At 39.6% G+C, this 21,351-nt stretch overlaps 1 protein-coding gene across 1 annotated transcript; it reads right to left on the bottom strand.

Moving 5' to 3' along the window:
- Positions 1-805: 805 nt before the first annotated feature.
- On the bottom strand, positions 806-20,712 carry cbwd (COBW domain containing). The gene is made up of 16 exons (XM_072432699.1): positions 20,605-20,712; positions 20,321-20,428; positions 18,929-19,015; positions 18,378-18,474; positions 18,164-18,255; positions 13,294-13,353; positions 12,456-12,493; positions 10,598-10,644; positions 9,933-10,019; positions 9,691-9,735; positions 8,996-9,052; positions 6,573-6,624; positions 2,598-2,666; positions 2,448-2,513; positions 1,480-1,606; positions 806-943 (listed from the first exon to the last, which is right to left on the bottom strand). The coding sequence occupies exons 2-16, from the start codon at positions 20,418-20,420 to the stop codon at positions 870-872; spliced, it is 1,098 nt and encodes a 365-aa protein (XP_072288800.1). The 5' UTR covers positions 20,421-20,428; positions 20,605-20,712; the 3' UTR covers positions 806-869.
- Positions 20,713-21,351: the final 639 nt, after the last annotated feature.

Below are 21,351 nucleotides of genomic sequence, written 5' to 3' on the forward strand. Positions count from 1 at the left end.
CACGGGGCACGGCCTCTTCACAAACAGCTCCATTTACATTTACATACATACATACAGCCTGTGCCACTTCTCCTCAGCAACAATGAGACTGTGATTGTTACAAACTGGAATTGTTTAATAGTTAAACAAGAACTTGTTGGTCTGAGGCGCTTCCTGTTTGCTCCTGAGGCCTCTGTGCGTACAACTGTCACCACTACCAAATCTACCAATACGGTTATCAAACCAGTTACCACACCGTTAGAGGTTGGTGTGATTATCAGTGGTTATCACGTTAATATCACACTTGTGTTCAGTTGAACCCTTAACACCAGACACAGTTCAGCTCTTAACACCACGCCCTATAACGGTGTTTGCACTTTGGGCCCCCGCGGCTTCGTTTAGTTTGCCACCTCTGGATGGCCCCGGGTGGTGTGACCATGAAAATGGCCGTGGTTGGGCCCCCCGCGGGCCTCCGTGAAAAGAGGCAATAGTGGCCTTAACGAGGCCATCAGCATCAGAATGAAGTAGGAAACGGCGCAGCTGCGCGGTGCGCTCCGGTGCGCTCTGCAAACAGCGGATATGTGTAAAAGCGCCGCTCGGACCCTGGCTGGACATCTCCAATGCAAATGACCGAGTTGGGAAAACTCCACCCATTTCCTCACCTGACAAGGCTTTGAACAGTAGTGTGAGCTCTGCTTCTCACATGACCGCCTCTTATTCAGAATCATGGGAAATAAGATACAGTGAGATAGAAGCTCAATGTGTGTTCAGATAGAGTTAAAGAAAAAACGAATTTTAAATACAATGAGATTTTTTTTAATGTAAATTTACCATTTACAATCAACATAAATACAATTTCTCAAATAATTTATAAAAATGAGATTCCAGAACTACTGCTTGTCACTTTTTTGCAAAACTCTTGAGATGAACTGTTCTTGTAAAGAGTCCTTATCCAAATTTCTACCTGTGGAACAAAACAAGACAATGGGGCAGAAGTTAGAGAACACATGATGATACAAGCAAAAATGTAAAAATACATCTACATATGTCAATATATATGCAAAATAGGTATAAAATACTGCAGCAATGCTGTAAACTTCAAATCAAAGTTCAGTCATAAATACAATAAGAAATCTTTTCAAATTTTACATTCTCATATAAATTGTTTCTGTTGATGAAAGTTGAGAATGTGTCATTTAAGTATCTATATCTCTTAACAACAGCTGAAAATGTACCAGAAAATATAAAGTCGAGTATAGAGAACATAGAGGTAATCCTCTTAAAGCAGTTCAGTGTCATTTATAAATTAAAGTCCAACTCGATGTTAAAATTGGGGTGGAAAAAGTTCCACCCCAAATATTTAGAATAAGTATAAATACACCAAGCTTGAACGTCCAAAAGTCCCTCGCTGTATTAATCACACAAAGTCATGCCACAAAAGTCATTAGAACTAAATATATCCATCTCGCAGGAGTAACGTGAGCAAAGGCGTTTCTTTACCGATAAAAACCAGCCTGTTGATCCGGGCGTTCCCCTCCCAAACCTGTGGCGTTTCATTCAGCTCGTACAGCTCGTGGACGCCCTGCAGAATCACCTGGTGGTCCTTACCCGCCAGTGCCACGATGCCCTGAAAGCAGAGGGACACGTGGGTACAAACCAGAACTGGCACAAGTACAGTACACGGTGGCAGAAGAAGAGTGCTTCAAAAAAGGGGCTTCGCTTGTATTTTACTGTAATATTCTTTCCATGGAGTTTCAGGTTGAAATAAAAAAATACTAACAATTAAAAACCCAAAATATTCTACTTTTTAAATGGTGAAATGCTCTTAAAATGTGAGGAACGAGGAAAATACTGACCGAGTAAATTAAAAGTCGTGTACTTAATACAGGGAGTACCTCAAAATAATATTGCTCAAGTACAAGTAAAAAGTAGCAGATAATTACTTGAGTTGATTTCCTTTTCCCCTTTTATATATTAGTTTTAATTTTGAAAAAGAATATAACAAGAAACAAAGGAGAAACACACAAAAAGTATTTAGTACTACAAGACTAATCTAAATGTCTGTCTTTTGGTATATTTGTGCCACTCGTAGAAGTGATTTGTAAATTGTTAATTTTAAAAGGTGACTTTTTTGGTCCTTTTTTTCCCCCTGCTGCCAAAAGTACATTCTGAAAGTATCCATTTATGATTTCCATTGCAGGAGTTTTATGTCCCAGACACACAAGTTTTACAGTCAAAAAGGGTTGTATTTCCCAAAAAAGTATAGTGAGAAAAGTAACCAAAACAAGACAGAGCACAAATACTTCTGACACAACATTTAGACACAACATTTACTCAAGTAGCAGTCACAAGTCACAAGAGACGGTAAAACATTAACAACCGTATGCATAGAAACCTCTGTGGCAGATTTGAACAGACAATAAAAACAGCAGCAGCAGACCACCACGGACCATTGTCCCGCGCCGTACCTTTAGCCGGATGACAGTCATGGGTCGCCCCTCTTTGTTACTGAACAGCTTTTCCCACAGAAGGTCCTGGAACGGCGGAAAATGTACGTTTACTTTTCAAAGAGCGGCATTGTCGGGAGTCAAGAGGCCGAGGCGCGTACGAGCGTTTACCTGGACAAAGACGTTCAGGGGGTCTTCAGGGAGGTCCCCGGGCACTTCAAATGTGACCGTCAAAATGCTCTGTGGAGGAACACACAGAAGAACAACTGAGGAAAAACAACTAATAAGAATGTATTTGTCCTTAAGGTCCAGTTGTCAGCAGCAGTTCATGCAGATAAGTTGATTGTAGTATATTAATCCTACAGTAATATAGGCTGTATTTACACTTCCCAGTTTAGTCCTTGTGTATTTGGTTAACTTCTGTTTTAGTCCAGGTTTAGTTCCATCTATAATCCCAATTATGAAGAAAGAAAGAAAATGAGTGATGTGGTGAGTGCGTGTTGTATTTTATTTTACTGTCAATATTATTACTCTATTAATTAGTATATTTTATGACGGTGTATTGATTAAACAGTTAGATTTAAGGTAAATTTCTAATTATTCTGCTGCTGTCATTATTTTGCGTTGTGATACTGAGATTTCTTCGTTGTGGGAGGACTAAAAGTTCAATTGTATTTTCTTCATTCAATAATAAAGAATAAAACAATAATAATTAGATCTAAATATACAGATGACAATAAAAAATAGAAATGTATGAGAATTATTTTATGTCAAAGGGGAAATCCTCTTTAGTTATACAGCCATGTGATCTCAACCAAGAAAGACAGACGTCATATATAGATATATACGTAGAAGACATCGTTATTATACGCAAGTAAATAAAACAACAAATCGACATGGTGACAAACCAAACAACCTACATAATCTATATGAAATGTGCATCTAATGTCGTTACCACAATGATCATAAAAAAAAAAAAATATTCAGACAATCAACGCAACATAAGTCGTTTCTTAAATAGTGTCATGAGGTAGATCAAGACTACCTCAACTATGCATACCTAAGACAATCTTAACGCTATTAAGAAATACAGGAAATATGACGGTACATTTAGTTGTATTTATGTTATTTTATTTAGAGACAAACATATCTTTTGAGCCAATCAAATATTTAGTGGTTAAAACACAATCTTTGTGTAAAATCCATAGCAAAGACCACACATTGTGTAACATTTGTGTACATAGTAAGCCCATTTTATTTGATCTTAGAGCAGATTTAAATTGTTTTTCTTTAATGCATGCCCTTTTTGAGTTTATATATGTTGTTGTATCATTGTTTACCGTTTTATGTTGCACTGTATCACCAAAGCAAGTTCCTATGTTTGTGATTTCTGTTCATTTAGTATGTTTAGTTAAGGGAAGTTGAGTTAAATCCTCTTCTATATCCGTTTTGACTATTTTCACTGCACGACAGATATACAATGTACTAGTACTTTGGACTGTCTTAACCCTCGTAACCGTCACTCTGATCACATCGTTTGCTGCTTTCCATCCCGAGTACTTTTATCACAGGATGAGCCGAGCCGGGGCTTGTGTGTCTGAGCAAATAACTGCATTGTTTTCCGTTTTCTCCGGTCGGCCTTTCCCGCATGAAGCTCCGCCGTCCCCCTCCTCCGGGCCCCCCTGCTCCGCGGCCCCCTCCCCTCCCTCCTCCGGCCCCCCCTCCCCTCCCGTGTTGCTCTTTTCATGTAAATGAGAATGCTGTTTTTCTGTTGTTATACCAAATGACGAGGAAGTGTGTACCCTTAACACTTCGACACAAAACCCCCCGAATATCTGCAAAGTGCCCTTTAAATGCTGCGAGGAAGCCCGGAGAGGAGGCAGTGCGTACGTGTGAAACGGGGGCCCCACGCTCCGGGCTCAGAGCGGAGGTGCCGAGACGACTTGTGGCTTTTCACGCGGCCATTCACGGAGCCATCAGCCGGGGCGTAAAAAGAACCTTGTATTTGTAATGACTGCTTTTGGTCTAAGACTGAAAATATATGTTAAAAGTGATGGTTGTAATTAAGAGTCTGATCCGGGCAATGACAATGACACTTGACAGACTTTGCTTGAAGTGCCTATGATGGGTTTTTAGGATTCTCTAATTCTGACCTTATTTGGTGTAGGAATACCTGTTGTACATGATAGTTTTACACCAATCGAGCAGGTATTTGTGCAGAAAACTTGAAAAAACCTGTAGAAAATGAAAGGAAGTGACATCACACCAGAATTTAGACAAAGAAACCACTTTTTTGACTCTAAACATAAATTCAACAAAATAAAGTCCATCCATCCATCCATCCATTTTCTACCGCTTGTTCCCTTTCGGGGTCGCGGGTGACTGGAGCCTATCCCAGTGACTTCGGGCCTTAGGCGGGGTACACCCTGGACAGTGGCCAACTTGTCGCAGGGCCAACACAGAGACACAGACATTACAGACAGTTCACGCTCACATTCATTCACTAGGGCCAATTTAGAGTCACCAATTTTACCTAACACATGCATGTGTTTGGTAAAATAAAGTCGTTCTCATATATTTTAATTTGTCAAATTAAAAACAATTGATTATTAGATGTGTTTTTGCCCAGTGTTTGCTGGGTAATTTCCTAGTGTGATGTCATCAAACCCAACCAGGAAGTAAAATTATAAACCTAAAAAAATTGCTGTTCTGGGATAACACTTATTTTCTTTACAAAATTCTAAATATATTTATCTTAAGTGCATTCTAGTTCTCTGCGTCCTCAGACCTGTCATAGGCACATCTTCACATAAGAAATGAATAATTAAACAGTTAAAAGAGCAAAAGTAAAGCTGGACGTTTTGTGGCAGTAATTGACTCACTTTTTATTTTAAATCACTCCAAAAGGTTAGAACAATAAGAATATAATCATCAATTGTCTGTCTGCTAAAACACATTTACATAAAAGAGAATATCTAACGTCTCTGGTGGAAAGTCAGCCACCTGCTCATCTCCATGGGGATGTGAAACTTGCCCATCTTCACACAGAAAAAGGGTTAGCATCATGTAAGGTGTGGAACATGCCAGGCAAAGCAGTAACATCGCCATGGAGACACCAGGGAAGACAAACATGTAAAGCTTCTAGTTCATAGTTTCAAAGCTTCTCTTGAGTTCAAATTGAGCCTTTTAAGTTTTCTAATGTTTTGCTGGTAAAACAACTGCAATACCAGAAATACAATTAATGACGAGGAAATCTTCTATGAAAAGCGAATATGATGTTTTACAATTAGAAACTCATCAATAACTAAAGGCTTAATAATAGAAGCAAGTTAATTGAACGGAAAAAACTGTAAAGACCTCTTAATAGTGACAGTTTGCAGCATTTTTTACATTTTTGGACCCTATATGTAACACCTGCCATCTGATTTTTAAAAATAATGATCAAATGAGATAGAACGTCACTCTAAATACAACTTAGAGCAGTTAATGACGAGGGAACGTTGTAATAGCACGGTTAAAATATCAGAAGTACATTTTGCTCACGGTTAATGCAACAGTCTCTGATCATATTGACAGTGTATTGTAGGGTTTTGCAATTAAACAGAATATAGTCTAAACGGGGCGTGCAAGAGGCTTTTAATTAAGATGTCTACGGCCAATACTTAGTAAATATTAAATGGCACTGATTAAAAGTCTTTTGTTTATGTTGATGCCACTACGATTGAAAGCCCTGTTTTTACTACGAACAATAAAAACAGAACCGTGTCCATGATGCATTTGTTCTTGCTCATTATACTGCGAGAACCCTTCACGCCCGTCTCCGTGGCAGCAGCAGCAGCAGCAGTAGTAGGCTCGGGTCAGTCTAGCCTTCTCTATGTGCCCGTCTATGAGCTCCACCGTCTGCGGCGTATATGACCTGAACCACCTGAACCACATCAAACGCCTCGGCTCAAACCGCCGCCAGGGAGAAAAGGGGGAGGGACTTTTCACGCCGGCGTCGCAGCCTGGGGGGGTGAGGGGGGGGGGATATATGGCCTCAGGTAAAGACGAGCTCTTTACGCCAGAGGAAATGATGTGTCGGGACGCATTAGCAAACAAAACACAGGACAGAGGAGCGCGGGGAGAACAGAGGAGGAGAGTAACTACCTTATCCAGGTGAGGACGGGACGATCTCATGAGCTGGAGCTTCTCAGACAGACTGCGGATGAAAGAGGGAAGCAAAGTTTAAGAGTCGTTATTGGTTTTTCAGTTCAAGAACAGCAAGAGAATTAAAGTATGCAACAAATACTTAGAACAGAGCTGAAAAACACAAAGGCGTAATGGTAATAAAATACAACACTGTCGAAGAAGTAGAAGTATACAGCTACAAAAGTGTAATCTGAAGTGGTTGTGTGGCTTTAGTTGGATATTTTACACCCGACAATGAGCTGAAAGGCACAGAACAGGTTATGTATGAAGTCACACGGCAAGTGCTGTGATGTAAAGTGTAATATACGACAGTGCGTATCAATGCCTAATGACCGGCCCCTCAATGGAAAGCTTTAGGAACGGCAATTAAACCCCACAAACCTCACGCTGGGACCCCCCAAACAAACCCCCCCCCTCGTCCCCCCGTCGAGACAAATACTGATACAGATGAAGTCTTTGCATACCTAACACATTTGGATTAGTGGAGTTTAAAGCATAATCCACGTCAAAACTTTATCAAAATGGTCCTGAAAGTTAAAAAAGAAGAAGAAAAGAAAGTAGAAATGATCACTAGCATTGTCAATAGTGTTTTGAAGTTTTGCAAAATCTGATCTGCAAAAAGATCTGATGAAAACTAACATATAAGGTTATAAACTTGAGTCCTTTCACATCTGTCGGACACTTAAACCACAACCAATACATTTAAAGATACATTTGATCAGATTTCAGTTGGATTAATGTAATATATAATGTATATTCAGGATGTATAAAAAGAATATCTAACTCCAGGAAGAAAATGTATTCATGATTTTGGAAAACCCTGTAACTGTGACCTCTGACCTGCAGTTACAATCAGATTTGCCATTTATGTTCCTAGTGCACATTTTAAACGTGTGTAAGAATGCCATTTATTTTAGTCCAAACAATAGACTTATTGTAGGACATTGTGTTTGCAGAGCATCAGACTTAAAGAATTTCAGTCTTTGCACTTTGATTACCATCAATTGAATTTGCACTTTCAATTCAGCTCACATTAAACTATTACGCCATGATATGATACAATTATGATTATTCGAATGCTCAGTGAGTCCGGCTAAACCAGATTAAGGAGCTGCTGTTTGTACCACACAGGCGGAGCTGTGGGGGGCCGCTTCAAACAGCCAGCGTGGGACCCAGAGGAGGAGGGGCCCGCGCTCTCAAAGGCAGGGGGAAAGAGGCGATCTGTCGGGACAAGGGGGACACAGTAGGGGCCGATGGACACACACAGTTCTAATCCTCCGCAGCTGGCTGCATACACACTGACCTGGTCCATGTTAAGAGAGCTTTAACACCATTCACATGAAGGACCAACATTGAGTGTATTCATGAGCTAAACTTTCTACACAACAAAAAATATGATGCCCACCCTAGGGTGCTACAGGGGCGCGCTGAATGAAAGAGTCTGTTAATTAGAAAGGAGCAGAAGGAGCAACAGTATCAAAGAGTGTTGGGTACACAGAAGAGAGGAGCAGACAAAAGGCACAGCTCTGCAGCAGCTTAGAGCCTGAGTACACTGAGGGGAGACTCACATTTGCACTACACTGGAATCTTAGCATAAAGACAATGGAGCCAGGAATAATCAGGGGAAATTGGCCAATAATGTACAACAATCTAATCCTCATTTCACACGGATGTGGAAGGGCAATAATGCAGATGAAACCATTCTGTAAGATTGTAATAAAGCTGAGCGCTGACCTACAGGGCATCGCGTCAGAATGATGCTCCGCAGTGAGGAGCTCGTTAAAAAGTATTGGAAGGGATTTAATCATGTTACTTTGATTGCATTGCTGCAGTTATCAAAATGCAAGTTATTATGCTGCGTTCATGTGCTTCTCTGGAATATGGCCACATGTTTTTCCGGGTTGAAAAATGCACTCAAGTTGACTCCCACACCTGACGTCGCCTGCAGTGTGGAGCTGGACAATGCTACATTCAGGGGTTTTACCGTCAGCTGACCACACCATAAAAGAAAGACTTACCAAGCTAAAGCAAAAAACAGCAGGCCTATTTTAAAACGAATAACGTTTCGTGAGAAGGTTAAAGTTAAAGAGCAGACTCAGCTTTTGATATTAAAACTTTCAGCAGGAACATTATTTTAAGTTGTAAAACACGAGATGTAACATTACACAAGAGCATGTTAAAGGGCTATAAATAATGCACAGTATTCAAATTAATTCACAGGGCAAAATATTTTTAAAAAATCATTGAGAAAAAAAAGGTGAATTATTATTATAAAAAGGTCGCACCCCAAGACGTTAGTTTTTATTCTGCATTTGAGCTCGGAAGAACATGTAACACATATTTGTCGTGGGTACAATAAAATAATAAATAAAACCACTCACTTGGCCACATTCTCACTGTCGAAGGAATGCAGATCCAGGACTTCAGAGAGGTCCACCCTGAAACACACAGCTTCAGTCTTTAGTTTCATTACTGCAGGGACACAAATAGTCTTCCTAACTCTTTCAACTCGGCCCCACCGGGCGCTAAGTTCAAACCCATTTGTAGCAGGTTGTGGGAACGTTTTTCCGATTAACCCCTCGCTGCACGCCGCCTTTCATGTGCGCTCCGTTCCGGACCCTGCCGTGGACCCTGGCGTGGACCCTGCCGAGACCCAACAGATAACTAGAGCATTTGGGGACATGTGTATGTTTTTGGGGTTTTCAATTGCACAAGCAGGGACCGTTTTCTCATTTTTAACAATTTAATATATATTTAAATTATTATTATATTTTACATATTATGCCAGCAATCGTTCAGGTTTTTAATCCGCGGCACTAAAACAGACCGTTATCGTTTCAATATCGGACGACAACAGACCATCTGACCACGAGCGGCTCGAGCAGTGGAGTTCCGGCGTCGGACGGCAAAGACTTGTGGGTAACCGGACCCTGTCGAGCGTCCGGTGTTTGCTCAGAGGGGGAGGAGCGAGGGGGTGTGTAGCGGCTGAACGACTTTGATACAGAGATCTGAGGTCAAGCGCAAACAGATGCTCGGCCCTGGACGTCCCACCGGAGGATTCTCTGAGAAGCGTTACCTCGATCGCTGCGTCTCCAGAATCTTCACGAGGCCGTTGATGGACCTGAGGGCACACAAACACCACATATCTGAAAAACACTGGAATAAGTCACGTGTCATTCGTCTTATCACATTGAAAAAATACAAATGATGGCATTCATTTCTATGGTACATACATTTCATACTGACTTTGCGTTATTCCATCCAATTTCTATGCTTAGAATAAATTATTTCTAACTGGATTATAACTAATAATTTTACCTGACAACACCTTTGAGTTGAGCTAGTTCTTCGTCCGTCGCAAGGTCCGTCTTGTTTATAATAGTCATGTCTGCCAGCGCTATTTGCCTGATAAAACAAAACTGTATATGAATAACTGTAAAGTATACATTTTACACCAACAGCCACGTTAATATTATATTTGGCCTTTAAAAGCAACATTACTCCATTTTGAAACGGTCAAATCTAAATCTAGCCCTCACAAAACCTTTAGCACATTACTAGTATTCACATGCATGACTTTTCGGGTGTGTGCATAGCCTGGAGGGGGGCGGACCATCAAAGCTCTTAAATTCAGGGTACACATTTACTCATTACTCGTTTAACCGACTGAAAAAGAAACAAACCAGGTCACTGCGAGGACACGGCCAAGCACAATATTTGTGTAGCCGCGTTTACGCAATAACACGCCGCATCACAGCGGTTTGCCAAACGCGTGCATGTGGGTGGCGGCGGAGCGAAAAGCACGCCACACACAATCGCTACGGAACCCGTGTTTGGTTTGGAGGTGAAAACACAAACAGAGGAGGAATGCAGGAGGTGTTTTCCATGAGGCTATTTGTTCTGCTGCACCCGCACGACACAGCTGTAAGGGAGGCGTCTGGGGGAGATGGATACTCACGGCGCACAAGCAAGGAGTTACGTACCTGGCAGCTTCATTGACGAGTCCTTCGGTTTTCTCCTCCGATAATTGCTGTTCGGGAAAAAGAAAAGATGAACTTCAAGGTGACAAAAAGCGATGCTAAAATACTGCAAATTATTTTTTAAGAGTTCTTACTCAAAATGTATGACAAAAACAATATCAGAAAATATTCAGTCCTTTCTGTAGAGTATTGTTAGCCAGGCGTTAGCCTAGCCGAGGTTTAGCCAAGCTTGGCCGAGGTTTAGCCAAGCTTGGCCGAGGTTTAGCCAAGCTTGGCCGAGCGTTAGCCGTAGCCGAGCGTTAGCCGAGCGTTAGCCGAGCGTTAGCCGAGCGTTAGCCGAGCGTTAGCCGAGCGTTAGCCGTTCTATGATGTGATCCTGTTTGGTAGGATAGCACCTGTGGTAAATATTTATCATAGTTTTACTCACGTTAACAATTTACACTAAACTGAAACACTTTTCTGACCGTTTAAATGGCAAACAAAACAAAGGTGTTATATGGCATTGTTTGTTTACAGTGGTTGCTAGGTAACAGTTGTTGAATTATTTGTGCTCATGTCCAACCAGGAAATACAATCATAAACTACACAAAAATGGTCAAACGGAGGAAAAACAGGCAAAATGTTAAGTCAAATCTGAAATATAATTGTGTTCATTAAGTTTGCGTGAAATGTCCAACACGTCACATCGACTTTTCTACGCATGATCCCGAGCTCTAGATACCGGCGGGTTTGTGAGAGAAAAGTCGCAAGAGTCACAAGTAACATTTGGACACAATTCCTGCCAAAACAGTCCACATAACTGTAACTGAATTTCAAATGTGCAATTCATTTAGCAACATTGTACTATTTGCACTGCTTTGTGGAACTATAAAGAGCTTACAGAGAGACGCAACTAAACAGCGGTAAAGCTTTTGTGTCTGCGATCTTGTCCCATCTCTAATGAATGACATTGTTTTGCTTTGTTTACGGCGGCATAATCGTTTGGCCTTTGGCGACATGTCACTGCCGTCTTCCTTCTGTCAAAGTCTCACTGCTACGACAGATCAACGCGGAGCTCTAAAATCTAACTGCGGCGCCTCCAGAAGCGCAGGCCATTATCGAGGCGTCGCTCGTCACGTTCCGGGCGTTTCAAGCGCGATCGAACGCCGGCAAATTTAACAGCTGATTTGGGAAATTCTCGCAAGGAAAACGATGACCGCTGATCGCTTGTGAAGTACGTGCCGATAATTTGAGCAGAAAATCTGGTCAGGTGATTAACAGTTCGCGCCACCATTAGGGCAATACAGCCAAGATGCTAGTTTAGCATCTTTAGCATTTAGCGTTGGTCTAATGTAAGCTTTGTCTTCATTTTGACAGGCAAGTTTCATTTTTGTGTAAATTTAAGGTTTTTGGCTCAGTATTTTCAGTTTTATTCAGGATTTAGTATACACACATACACCACATTAGAATTAAACTAGGACGTGACCAGAACTAAACCAGGACTAGGAACCAGGAAGAGGACTAAACCAGATCTACATCACAACTTAAATGTGGACAAACCAGCACCAAACCAATGGAGGAAATAGCATGGAAATGTAGCTGAAATAAATACATTTTGTCAACCAAAAAGTTATTTGTATTGTTAATGTGGAGATTGCCTCAAGTCTCCACTTTTCCCACAGAAAATTTGTTTTAGAGTCTGTAGTCCAGATTACACGATAATAATGATCAAAAACCACTGCCATATTTTTAATAGTCGACTCGTCAGAGTTGGTTGATTAATCACAACCCTATTCAACTTTTTATTCATTTTAAGTTTGCAAAAATGTTACTATGACGAAAACTACGACAAAATACAACACTGAAGAACCATAACACTGACCTGCAGTCCATACTTAGCGTCAATGACAGTCACGATACCTAAAGAAAGCAAAAGATCAGTGAAGACGTGGGGGAGGCATCTCGGACACATGCCTTTCACTTTCTCAGGGTTATTTTAGGAACATGCTTATGGCGCTCCGGCCTGTAACAGCAAAGAACACAGCTGAGTATTTACTACCGCTCAAAACAAGATGTCAAGTCTACGAGCTCAACGAGGCGGAATAGAGAAGAAAATATGAGGTCATCTTTTAAGTTCACAAGGATTCAGATCTGTTTAATCAGAGTGGGACAATGTTTTGAGTCAGAAGTATTTCAGACACAGTTTCTGAAACAGCCATGTGGAAAGACGAATCCCGCGGTCATGGAAAAGATTTCAGTGTGTTTGAGCAGGGTCAAATCATTGGCATTGAGCAGAGAAAACACGTAAGGAGAAGAAGAAACTGGTCTTCTACAGATCTGAACTAGGGATGGGAATCACGGGGTCCCTCGATGTGATACACGGCTCACGATACGATAATGTCACGATTTTGCAATAATTGATTTATTGCTCATGATATTCTACAATATATCACAAGTTTTTAAAGAACCCAATACATTTAACACAATTTTTTGTTGTTAAACCACAACCTACACAAATTCAAAATGAAATACACCCGATTAAATCATAAAAACAGTCCAAATGTCCAAAAAGTTTCCTTTCTTTAAACAAGCAACAAAATTGTAGTGCGGTCAAAAAATTATTTGGGAAATTATACCAAAAATGACTCGATACAGCAGCCCACAATGACAATATTGTATCACCAAATTTAGTAGAAAGTAAAAGGAAAGGAACGTCTTACCGTCCAAATAGATGTCACTGCCGAGCTCTGCGTCCACCCAGAACATGGAGGCCACGGCGCCTGAGAAGAGACGTTTGTGACATCAGGGCATGAAAGCTGAAAACGGTGCTGGGTTCGAGTGCGTAATAAAAGCTGCTGATTGTACACTCCTAAATCATATCTCATTGTTATTGCGCTCAGTGATCAAGTGTAGCTTTAGGGGGTACGACAGGTTTTTACGATTTTCTAATGTTGATTTATTTGGTGTATTTATACCTCTTTATGGATAATTTACCCACAAGAAAACTACTTAATGACTCTCTAAACATTAATGCAACAAAAAAAAAGTCGCTCTCATATTTTTCATGAGTCTAATAAAAAAAAAAAGTGTGACATTAGAGTTTTTTCCCAGTGTTTGCTAGGTAATTTCCTAGTTTGATGTCATCTAATACAAACAGGAAGTGAAATTATAAACCAACAACCAACAAATGAGCTATTCTGGGATAAGCTTTGTATATTTTTTAGCAACATTTTAAATATATAAAACTTAAATTGCATTTTAGATCAATGAGTGGTCCGACCTGTAGGGGGCACTTTAAAACGTTGAATATCGTGTAATTAATTGTCAAGTCAATTGATGAAATAAAATGTAGTGCCTTTTAGCTTGTACTTATATTCAGGATATCAATGAAAGATTTGACACCACAGTGCTACTAAGATGCTACTTCCAAATGCTAAACCTAAGTACTTTCATTACCTTTGTGACGCCTTCACGGCTTATTAAGGCCCTTTGAAATCAGGGGCCATTATTGGGGTGTCAGTTTGGCTCATCTTTTTACATTAGGTGTGTCTCACAGGTTTAACAGCTTATTTCAACTAATCCTATGTGAAGTGCTAAACAAATGTATTACAAAAGGTTTGTCAAACATCCTCCCGCAGACATTAAAATAAACACCAGTGGATGCAATGAGATCAATGGATATTAATAAAAGTAGTATCAACGTGTGCAAATCAGCACATGGAAACAAAAGCAGAACATTTGAGTCCAATTTTGGAGCTAAAATATGTGTGGTGTCTGCGTTTCAGCTTGTATTGACTTAGAACATAACTCTAACCCTTTGGGGTAAAACTGATGCTTTGCTAAACTTGTTAGCATGTTCTTTATGCTATAGTTATCTGAATAACTGTTAATATGTTACGTTAACATACCAGACACTTACCACAGTTCTGTCTGTGCCTCATGTAGCTGAAGGTGTTAGCGTTAGCATACGTACACCTATTCACCATGTTCTCTCATCTGTTATTATTTTAAACTGCATTTCAAGATGAAATGTCTGTTCTTAGTATTGGATTTTATCAAATAAATTTCCCCCAAAAAATGCGACATGTATATGTTTTTTTCTTCTCTATTATGCATTTTTTGGCTGGTGCGATTTATACTTAAAACCCCAAAAATCCAGTATTATTCTTTAAATTATTTATTAGTTGTTCAGAATGCAAAAAGCCAGTGAATGAGATTTTGACTCTTTGTATCATCACATCGGCTTTGTTTTGTAACTATGTATGATTGCATTGTCCCTGTCAAAAAAATAAAATCAATAAAAATACATTTTACCCAGATAAAGCTGAACTTAAATCAGTTTGAGGACATCCTGATGGAGAATATTTATAGACAAAAGGGTATATTTGGTTACTTAATTAGTTGACAACCATTTCTATAATTGATTAGTAGCGAATAATCAATGAACTTGTTACAGCCTTACTTACCCTGTGGAGAGATTATTAGTGATGATAAGACTTAAGCATGTGAGATTCTCTACAGATCTAATGTTTGCTTATTTCATCCACTTTTTGGTCCTCTTTTTCTGCGTTTTAGAAATGACACAGTTCTGTTTTAGATCTAATATAGGTCCGTAGTACTCGGAAAGCCAAATGTACTATTCAGACCATATCCCCATCAGCATATTATGATTCAGTGCGTTTTCTGGTTCATTCAGCTCAAACACAGACACGCCTCCAGCTCCTGTCAGGCCCAATGAATGACCAGCGACTTTAACAATCACAGTGAAGTTAAAAAGTTGCCTCCCAAAAGGGCCCATACTGCCATAACGGTGCTCCAGCATAAGCTTACCAAGTTTTATTTCAAATCGAGTCACACATTTTTGAGTGGTCAGACCATTTCCGTCCCATATTTGACACAATGAATATGTTTTTACTCAAATTGTGATCCAATAATTACAAATGGCCAGTGGTCTGAGGCTTTATAATCAAGAGTTCTATACAACCAATCCTTATTTGGCGCAGGCGTCCGACTTTGGAGGACTATTTTTGTGTTAAATGGCTAAAAGTCTATCTTGTTTTATATTTAAGAAATTGATAGGACATATTCTGTAATAGGGATGTCAAGATTATCAGGTTAATCGATAATCGTGATTATTCAGGTCACAATATAATCGTAAGAACTAAAAAAAACTAAAATCGTGATGATTTTAAAAGCAAAATTAAGTATTTTTAGTCTAATCTATTGCCTTAAAAAAAGAGACCCAACTGTTAGGAACTTTTTTATCTGGTCATTTATGTCACATTTAACTTTATTTTGTCTTTTACTTGAGGAACAGCAACATGTCGGAGCACGAGAATGAAAGAAAATGAAATATATCCCCGTTGTTTGGTCACAGTCTCAATAATCGTGAATAATTGTTAAATCGTGATGTTCTTTCTCACAGTAATTGTAACAGTAAAATTTGATATCGTGACATCCCTATTCTGTAATATGGCCGTGTCCACTGGAGAACTGACTGTGCCATTTTCAAACTCTGCTTTCCTTTGCCCTGTGGAGAAGATAAAAGAGCGGTGCGAAGCTTTGAATCTGTGGTACATGCGCTTCGTTTCCATTACTTTGTGCATTATAAGCCAAGTTATGGTTATTATAAGCCACAGCGTGTTCACAATATGTGCCTTTCTCAAACTGCACGGACAGAAAAGGAGCGCTTTGTAAATATTTGATAGCCGTGTAATGGAAATCTTGGTTTTGATTGGCACGTTCCCCGAAACTCATCCAACTCATTCCCCGAGAGAGAAAGGGGGCGATTCCCTACGGAGCGTCTATGATTGACAGCCGTGGCAGGACCAATGACAGAGCTGTCCTCGTCGATAACAAGCCCATCTCGTCCAATGACGTGACAGGAGCGTTTCAATGTGCTGGGGCACTTTCTACACAAGGGAGGGCTGTATGATTTTTAGATGATCCTACAACGATTGCGATTATATTAGTGTTTTATGTCTTTAAATATGAATCTGTGTTTGGTTTAGAGCGGTACATAATGTGGCCTATATCTGTGTCTTTAAATCTTGAATGCTGTTTGTTTTGCGTTCCTTTTTGGGTACAGATGTTTGTTCAGGACACACAAAACGCACTACCTTGCTTTTTATATTGGTGTCGTGCTGTCTCTTTTTCCTCGTCCTGCTCGTTTCCATGGAAATGTTGTTCCTTAGAGATAATATTCCACAATATGGCATAAAACATCCATGAAGAGTGCTCTGAAGTGTGGTTTTAAAATGTCTACAGAGGCATACAAGTGACATTCTACCTCCAGAAAGTTAACTTAATGTTTTCTTATTACTGTGTCGCCCTTTGAGATGTGTATCTATTATGATAATTATTATTAACCTTTTCATTTATATTAATTAATAAAATTTTTTAAATGAACAAACCGCCCGCTCGTCTCTACAGAGATGTTGAGGTTTAAAAAAAAAAAAAAAATTAATAGAAAGCTTTAAAGCCATTCTGTGGAACATTCAGGCAAAACAATACCATCTCCATGGAGACAAGCAGCTAGTGTAGTGTGTAGTGTAATTTTACCCGCCCTCCAGCTCTAGTAATTATGTTACATTTTGTGATGTGATCTGAAACACAGCAATAAATGCAAATAACCTTATAACCTCCTGGTGTTTTTATGCACGTTAAAATTAAGAGTTTTTGCTATAACCCTGTAAAAATAAACAAAAACAAATAAACAGCGTGACATGTGTGAGCTGTGGGTGTGTGTGGCCCGGAGGCGTCAGGAGAACACACACAAGCCAACGCACAGCTGATGAAACCTCACGTCCAGGGAGAGAAAACACTGTCCAAACGCGCCACAAAAACACAAATCCAATGCTTTTCTGAAGCTGTCCAAGTGTCAACAAGCTAAACTTTACACAAGAGTTTTACTGTTTTACATTCTGGAAGAGTTAATTGATTAGATGAATTAAAAAGCTGTATGTAGGATTCGTCTCAAATATTTAGTTAACATCATCTCAGATATGAAAACATGTTAAAATATGTACTTAACAATTACAGAATCATTTTACATAATATAGAAGTTGTTTGTGTTTCATTTATTTATTTTTCTGTTCTAGACCAGGAGTGTCCAAACTACGGCCCAGGGGACAAATGAAGCCCTCAGACCCATTTCTGTTCCTGCTAAATTGGCCCAAAGAACCAAAAGCGGTACTTTTCATTGTAAAATTGAAGTAAAAATCTGCTATCATAACCGAAAAAACAACCGTTTTGATGCGATACTGACCGAATATTAATGTTCCAAAGGTGTGGAGGCTGGTCAAAACTACACCAAACTCAAACGATTCACTTTATCATGTTGTCTGAGGCGTGTGCGTTTCAAAATGCAGCTCTCTGTGGAAAGAGCTGGGACACGCCTGTTCTAGACACTGCAAAATGGCTAAAGATTAAATTTAACTCAAATTAGATGTTTCTTTTTTCAAGGCACAGGCCCTTTGGTTAGGTGCTAGTTAATGTGAGGTTCAGTTGTGATTCTATTGTTGTTTTTAAACCCCTGTGAGCACATATTACAGATGCTATAGTGGAATATTGACGTGAGATTCCCTTTACCTGGATCAGCGAGTCCAGTGGTTTCTAACAAAATGTAGTCAAACTTTCCTTTCTTCTCCATCAGGTTCTCAATGGCTTTGAGACCATTGTCCCTGAAAACCAATGGGAAACATAAAAGCAATTCAACACCAGCAACACGTTTAAGATCAGCAAGATTAACAGAATCCGCGCATATTATTACATATGTTCACAGGTTAAACATATATTTGCATACTTGACAGAGCAGCAGAGGCAGCCATTCCTCAGTTCCAGCCACTCTTCGTACAACTCTCCAGCCTGGCTCACTGCAAGAGACTTTTCAAGGGCGCTCCCTACAGGCGAGAGTATGAACAACTTTTGGTAATCTACAATCATTTATGTAAGAAAAAGTTTTGTCTGTTTATGTCTGAAAAGATGTGACATTAAGATGATAAGATAAGTTATAATGGATAAGTTAAAAGTTGTGGTACCCGAATTTATTCTTGTAAATGAGCACATTTCCCACATTCATCATATTGTAAAAGCAGAACTTTGTGACCGATGTGAGTGTGACATCTGTGTTTTATCTATCGCAAACCTGGAAGAAAGAGCTGGAAGCAGCACTAACATTGACTGAGCTTAGATAGCTCTAAATACATACTTGAAAATTGAGTAATGCTAAACTCAGAATTTCACAATTTGAAACTATTAACTATCGAGCCCCATTCAAATTGAATTAAGTGCACACCGCTAAGCTAGTACACAGCAGGAGTGTTCATGATGAAAGAATATGGGAAGAAGTTATACCCTCTCCAAATTCATTCAGTATCACAGCAATCCTCTTGTTGTGTTGTTCTGTCAGGATGTAGTTTAGAAGTGTCGTTTTTCCAGCTCCTGAGAAGAGAAAATGTTGTTTGTTACAACATTTAAGTAGAAAATGAATTATATGGCATATTTGTTCAACACACAATATAAGCCAAAACTAGGACTTTATTAAAAATGGGTGTGTTATTTGGACTACTTACTGGTTCTGCTGCATAAAATGACAAAACACTGCCTCCTATTGAACTAAATTGACAAAACTGCTCTATTGAAATTCAAAGACAACAACTTCTGCCACCTTGCATGAACTTAAAGGTGGTATGGACGATTTTTTTAAGCAATTTTTTTATCATATTTCCTCGTGGCGTGGATAAATCATTTGTCCTGCCACGTATCAATCATAAAACGCACCTATCGCTCACCTGCAGCCGCGTCAGGCTCGTCCCCATGTTTCCGCGTGCCTAAGCGCATGGATCTATCATAATATAGTTCCCTCAGTGTACGGGGCAAAATGAAGACGGAGAAAGACAGTTCGAGCTGACGCAGAAGTGGACAGAAATCTACGGGAGACGAGCGATGCAATGCGCTCCGTCGCGCTAATAAACAAACGCACATGTGTGTTGTATCAGTCCGCACGGGGGAGTGGCATGCGCACTTCCACCTGCGTTCACAAATCGCCGAAAAATCGTCCATACCGCCTTTAATTAACTAAACTAAATTAATTAAGATTAGAAATGTTGGTGGTCTAATTGAAACTCATCCAAAATAGCAAAGTATTCCCAGGCAGTTGATGAAGATGATGTCGAAGTTATAAAATCAAACAAGAAACCAGGGCATACACAAATAGTTGTATTTAATATGATCAAATAAATCATATTAAATACAACAAATAATAATAGTAAACTAATACAAATAAATTAAATAATATTTTTTTAAAAGGGAAATTTCTGCTCTTGTGGCATTTTTTGTGTGGCAGATAATACCTCTAAACATGTTTTAGCACATTTCTGTTGAATATGGATGTGGAACATGGAGGCTCGGAAATGATAAATTTAGGCTTATATAAAAATACAGCTATAAAAAAGGGTTATATGCAGAGTTATTTTAAAAAGTATTGTAGCTTGATGAAAAGTAGTAACTGCGGTGAAGAAGTGGAGTTATTTGACCTCCAGAGGTCAATGTCAGCACTGGCCTTACACCAGCACCGGGTCACCACAGGACATGTCTTTTCCACACCATGTATAACAGTGAGACAAATGCCAGATTGTGCTTTTCACTCACATTCTCAACTCTAAAATAAGTGGGACGAGGGACAGGGGTGCAAACGGCTGGTCAGGACAACCACAGGTGGGACAGGTGCAATGAGCGGTCCTTTACCCAGATATCCTGTGATGATGGTGACAGGTATTTGCCCCACAGAGACCGGAGGCTGGGGCTCAATGGGCACCAACTCTGGACATTCATCCTCTTCTTCCATATTTGAGGCTGAAAACCACAAATGCATGAAACAAATATGAAAGAGCAGCTTACATGAACGTGTGGTCATCATAATATATCATATCAGGCAACAGACTGAGTTGTAATTTGTGTCACGCTTCTAGTAACATTCAATAGTGTGTAAAACTGCATAAATGTCTTTATTGTTCAACGTGCTCACTTACTTAATTCCACGAGGAAAAGCACCAGGTTGTTGTTGCTTCGCCTCAGCAAATTGACCTTAGGTGTTCGGTGTTTGTAGATTATAGGCTTATGAGTAATGCTACTTACTCTGCAGCCATGAGATGTAAACAGCGTGTAACCGTAAAGTGTTCCGTGCGGGAGCAAGAGAGGAGAGACTTTAGTTCCACCCTTTTCAGTAAAGTTCATCACGTGACGACGGTAGATTTGTGATCGTATCAAGAGTACATGGCGAGATCGAACTAACACGATAATTATTTTTATATTATTACAAAATGTGCATGAATGCATGTTAGCTCGTTCATAATCACCTTTGCTGTGATGGCCGGTAACGTCCACAAGAGGGCGTCCTTATGCTACAATCACGACAGCAGCTCCAGGTGAGTTGCCACCTTTATTTCTACTGAATAAATAATTAATAGTCAGTCTTTATCCGAATAACTGGATATCTGAATAAATGCAATAAAGCATACTAATAAAACTCAGTGGTTCGTGGCATGCAACATATACACATAGGCGGTAATTGTCTGTCTTAAAAAATACATTTCACAGAATACATTCAGGGAAAATCTAAATATTATCCTGATTTACTGTTTGTGTGTTTAGGTCATTATAATATTGAAAGCAGTATTTTTTACTTTAGAGTAGTAAAAACGTGTGGCTAAAAATGTACTCATGCAGTGCTGTTATGTTCAGTTTATGGGTTTAGAAAGAAGCAGAGACAGAAGTGG

Source organism: Eucyclogobius newberryi, unplaced genomic scaffold (genome assembly GCF_026437365.1).
Source record: "Eucyclogobius newberryi isolate DKJ021-1_F unplaced genomic scaffold, fEucNew1.0.hap1 SCAF_6, whole genome shotgun sequence".
In the NCBI taxonomy this organism is placed as follows: Eukaryota; Metazoa; Chordata; class Actinopteri; order Gobiiformes; family Gobiidae; genus Eucyclogobius; species Eucyclogobius newberryi.

Bases quoted from the DNA above. Each gene is read 5' to 3' on its own strand.
- cbwd (XM_072432699.1), bottom strand. From the start codon at position 20,420: ATGGAAGAAGAGGATGAATGTCCAGAGTTGGTGCCCATTGAGCCCCAG. The intron at 12,494-13,293 runs GTAAGACGTTCC...TGCTTTCTTTAG, and splicing joins CAGTGACATCTATTTGGACG to GTATCGTGACTGTCATTGAC. The intron at 10,020-10,597 runs GTACGTAACTCC...TTGTTTTATCAG, and splicing joins CTCGTCAATGAAGCTGCCAG to GCAAATAGCGCTGGCAGACA.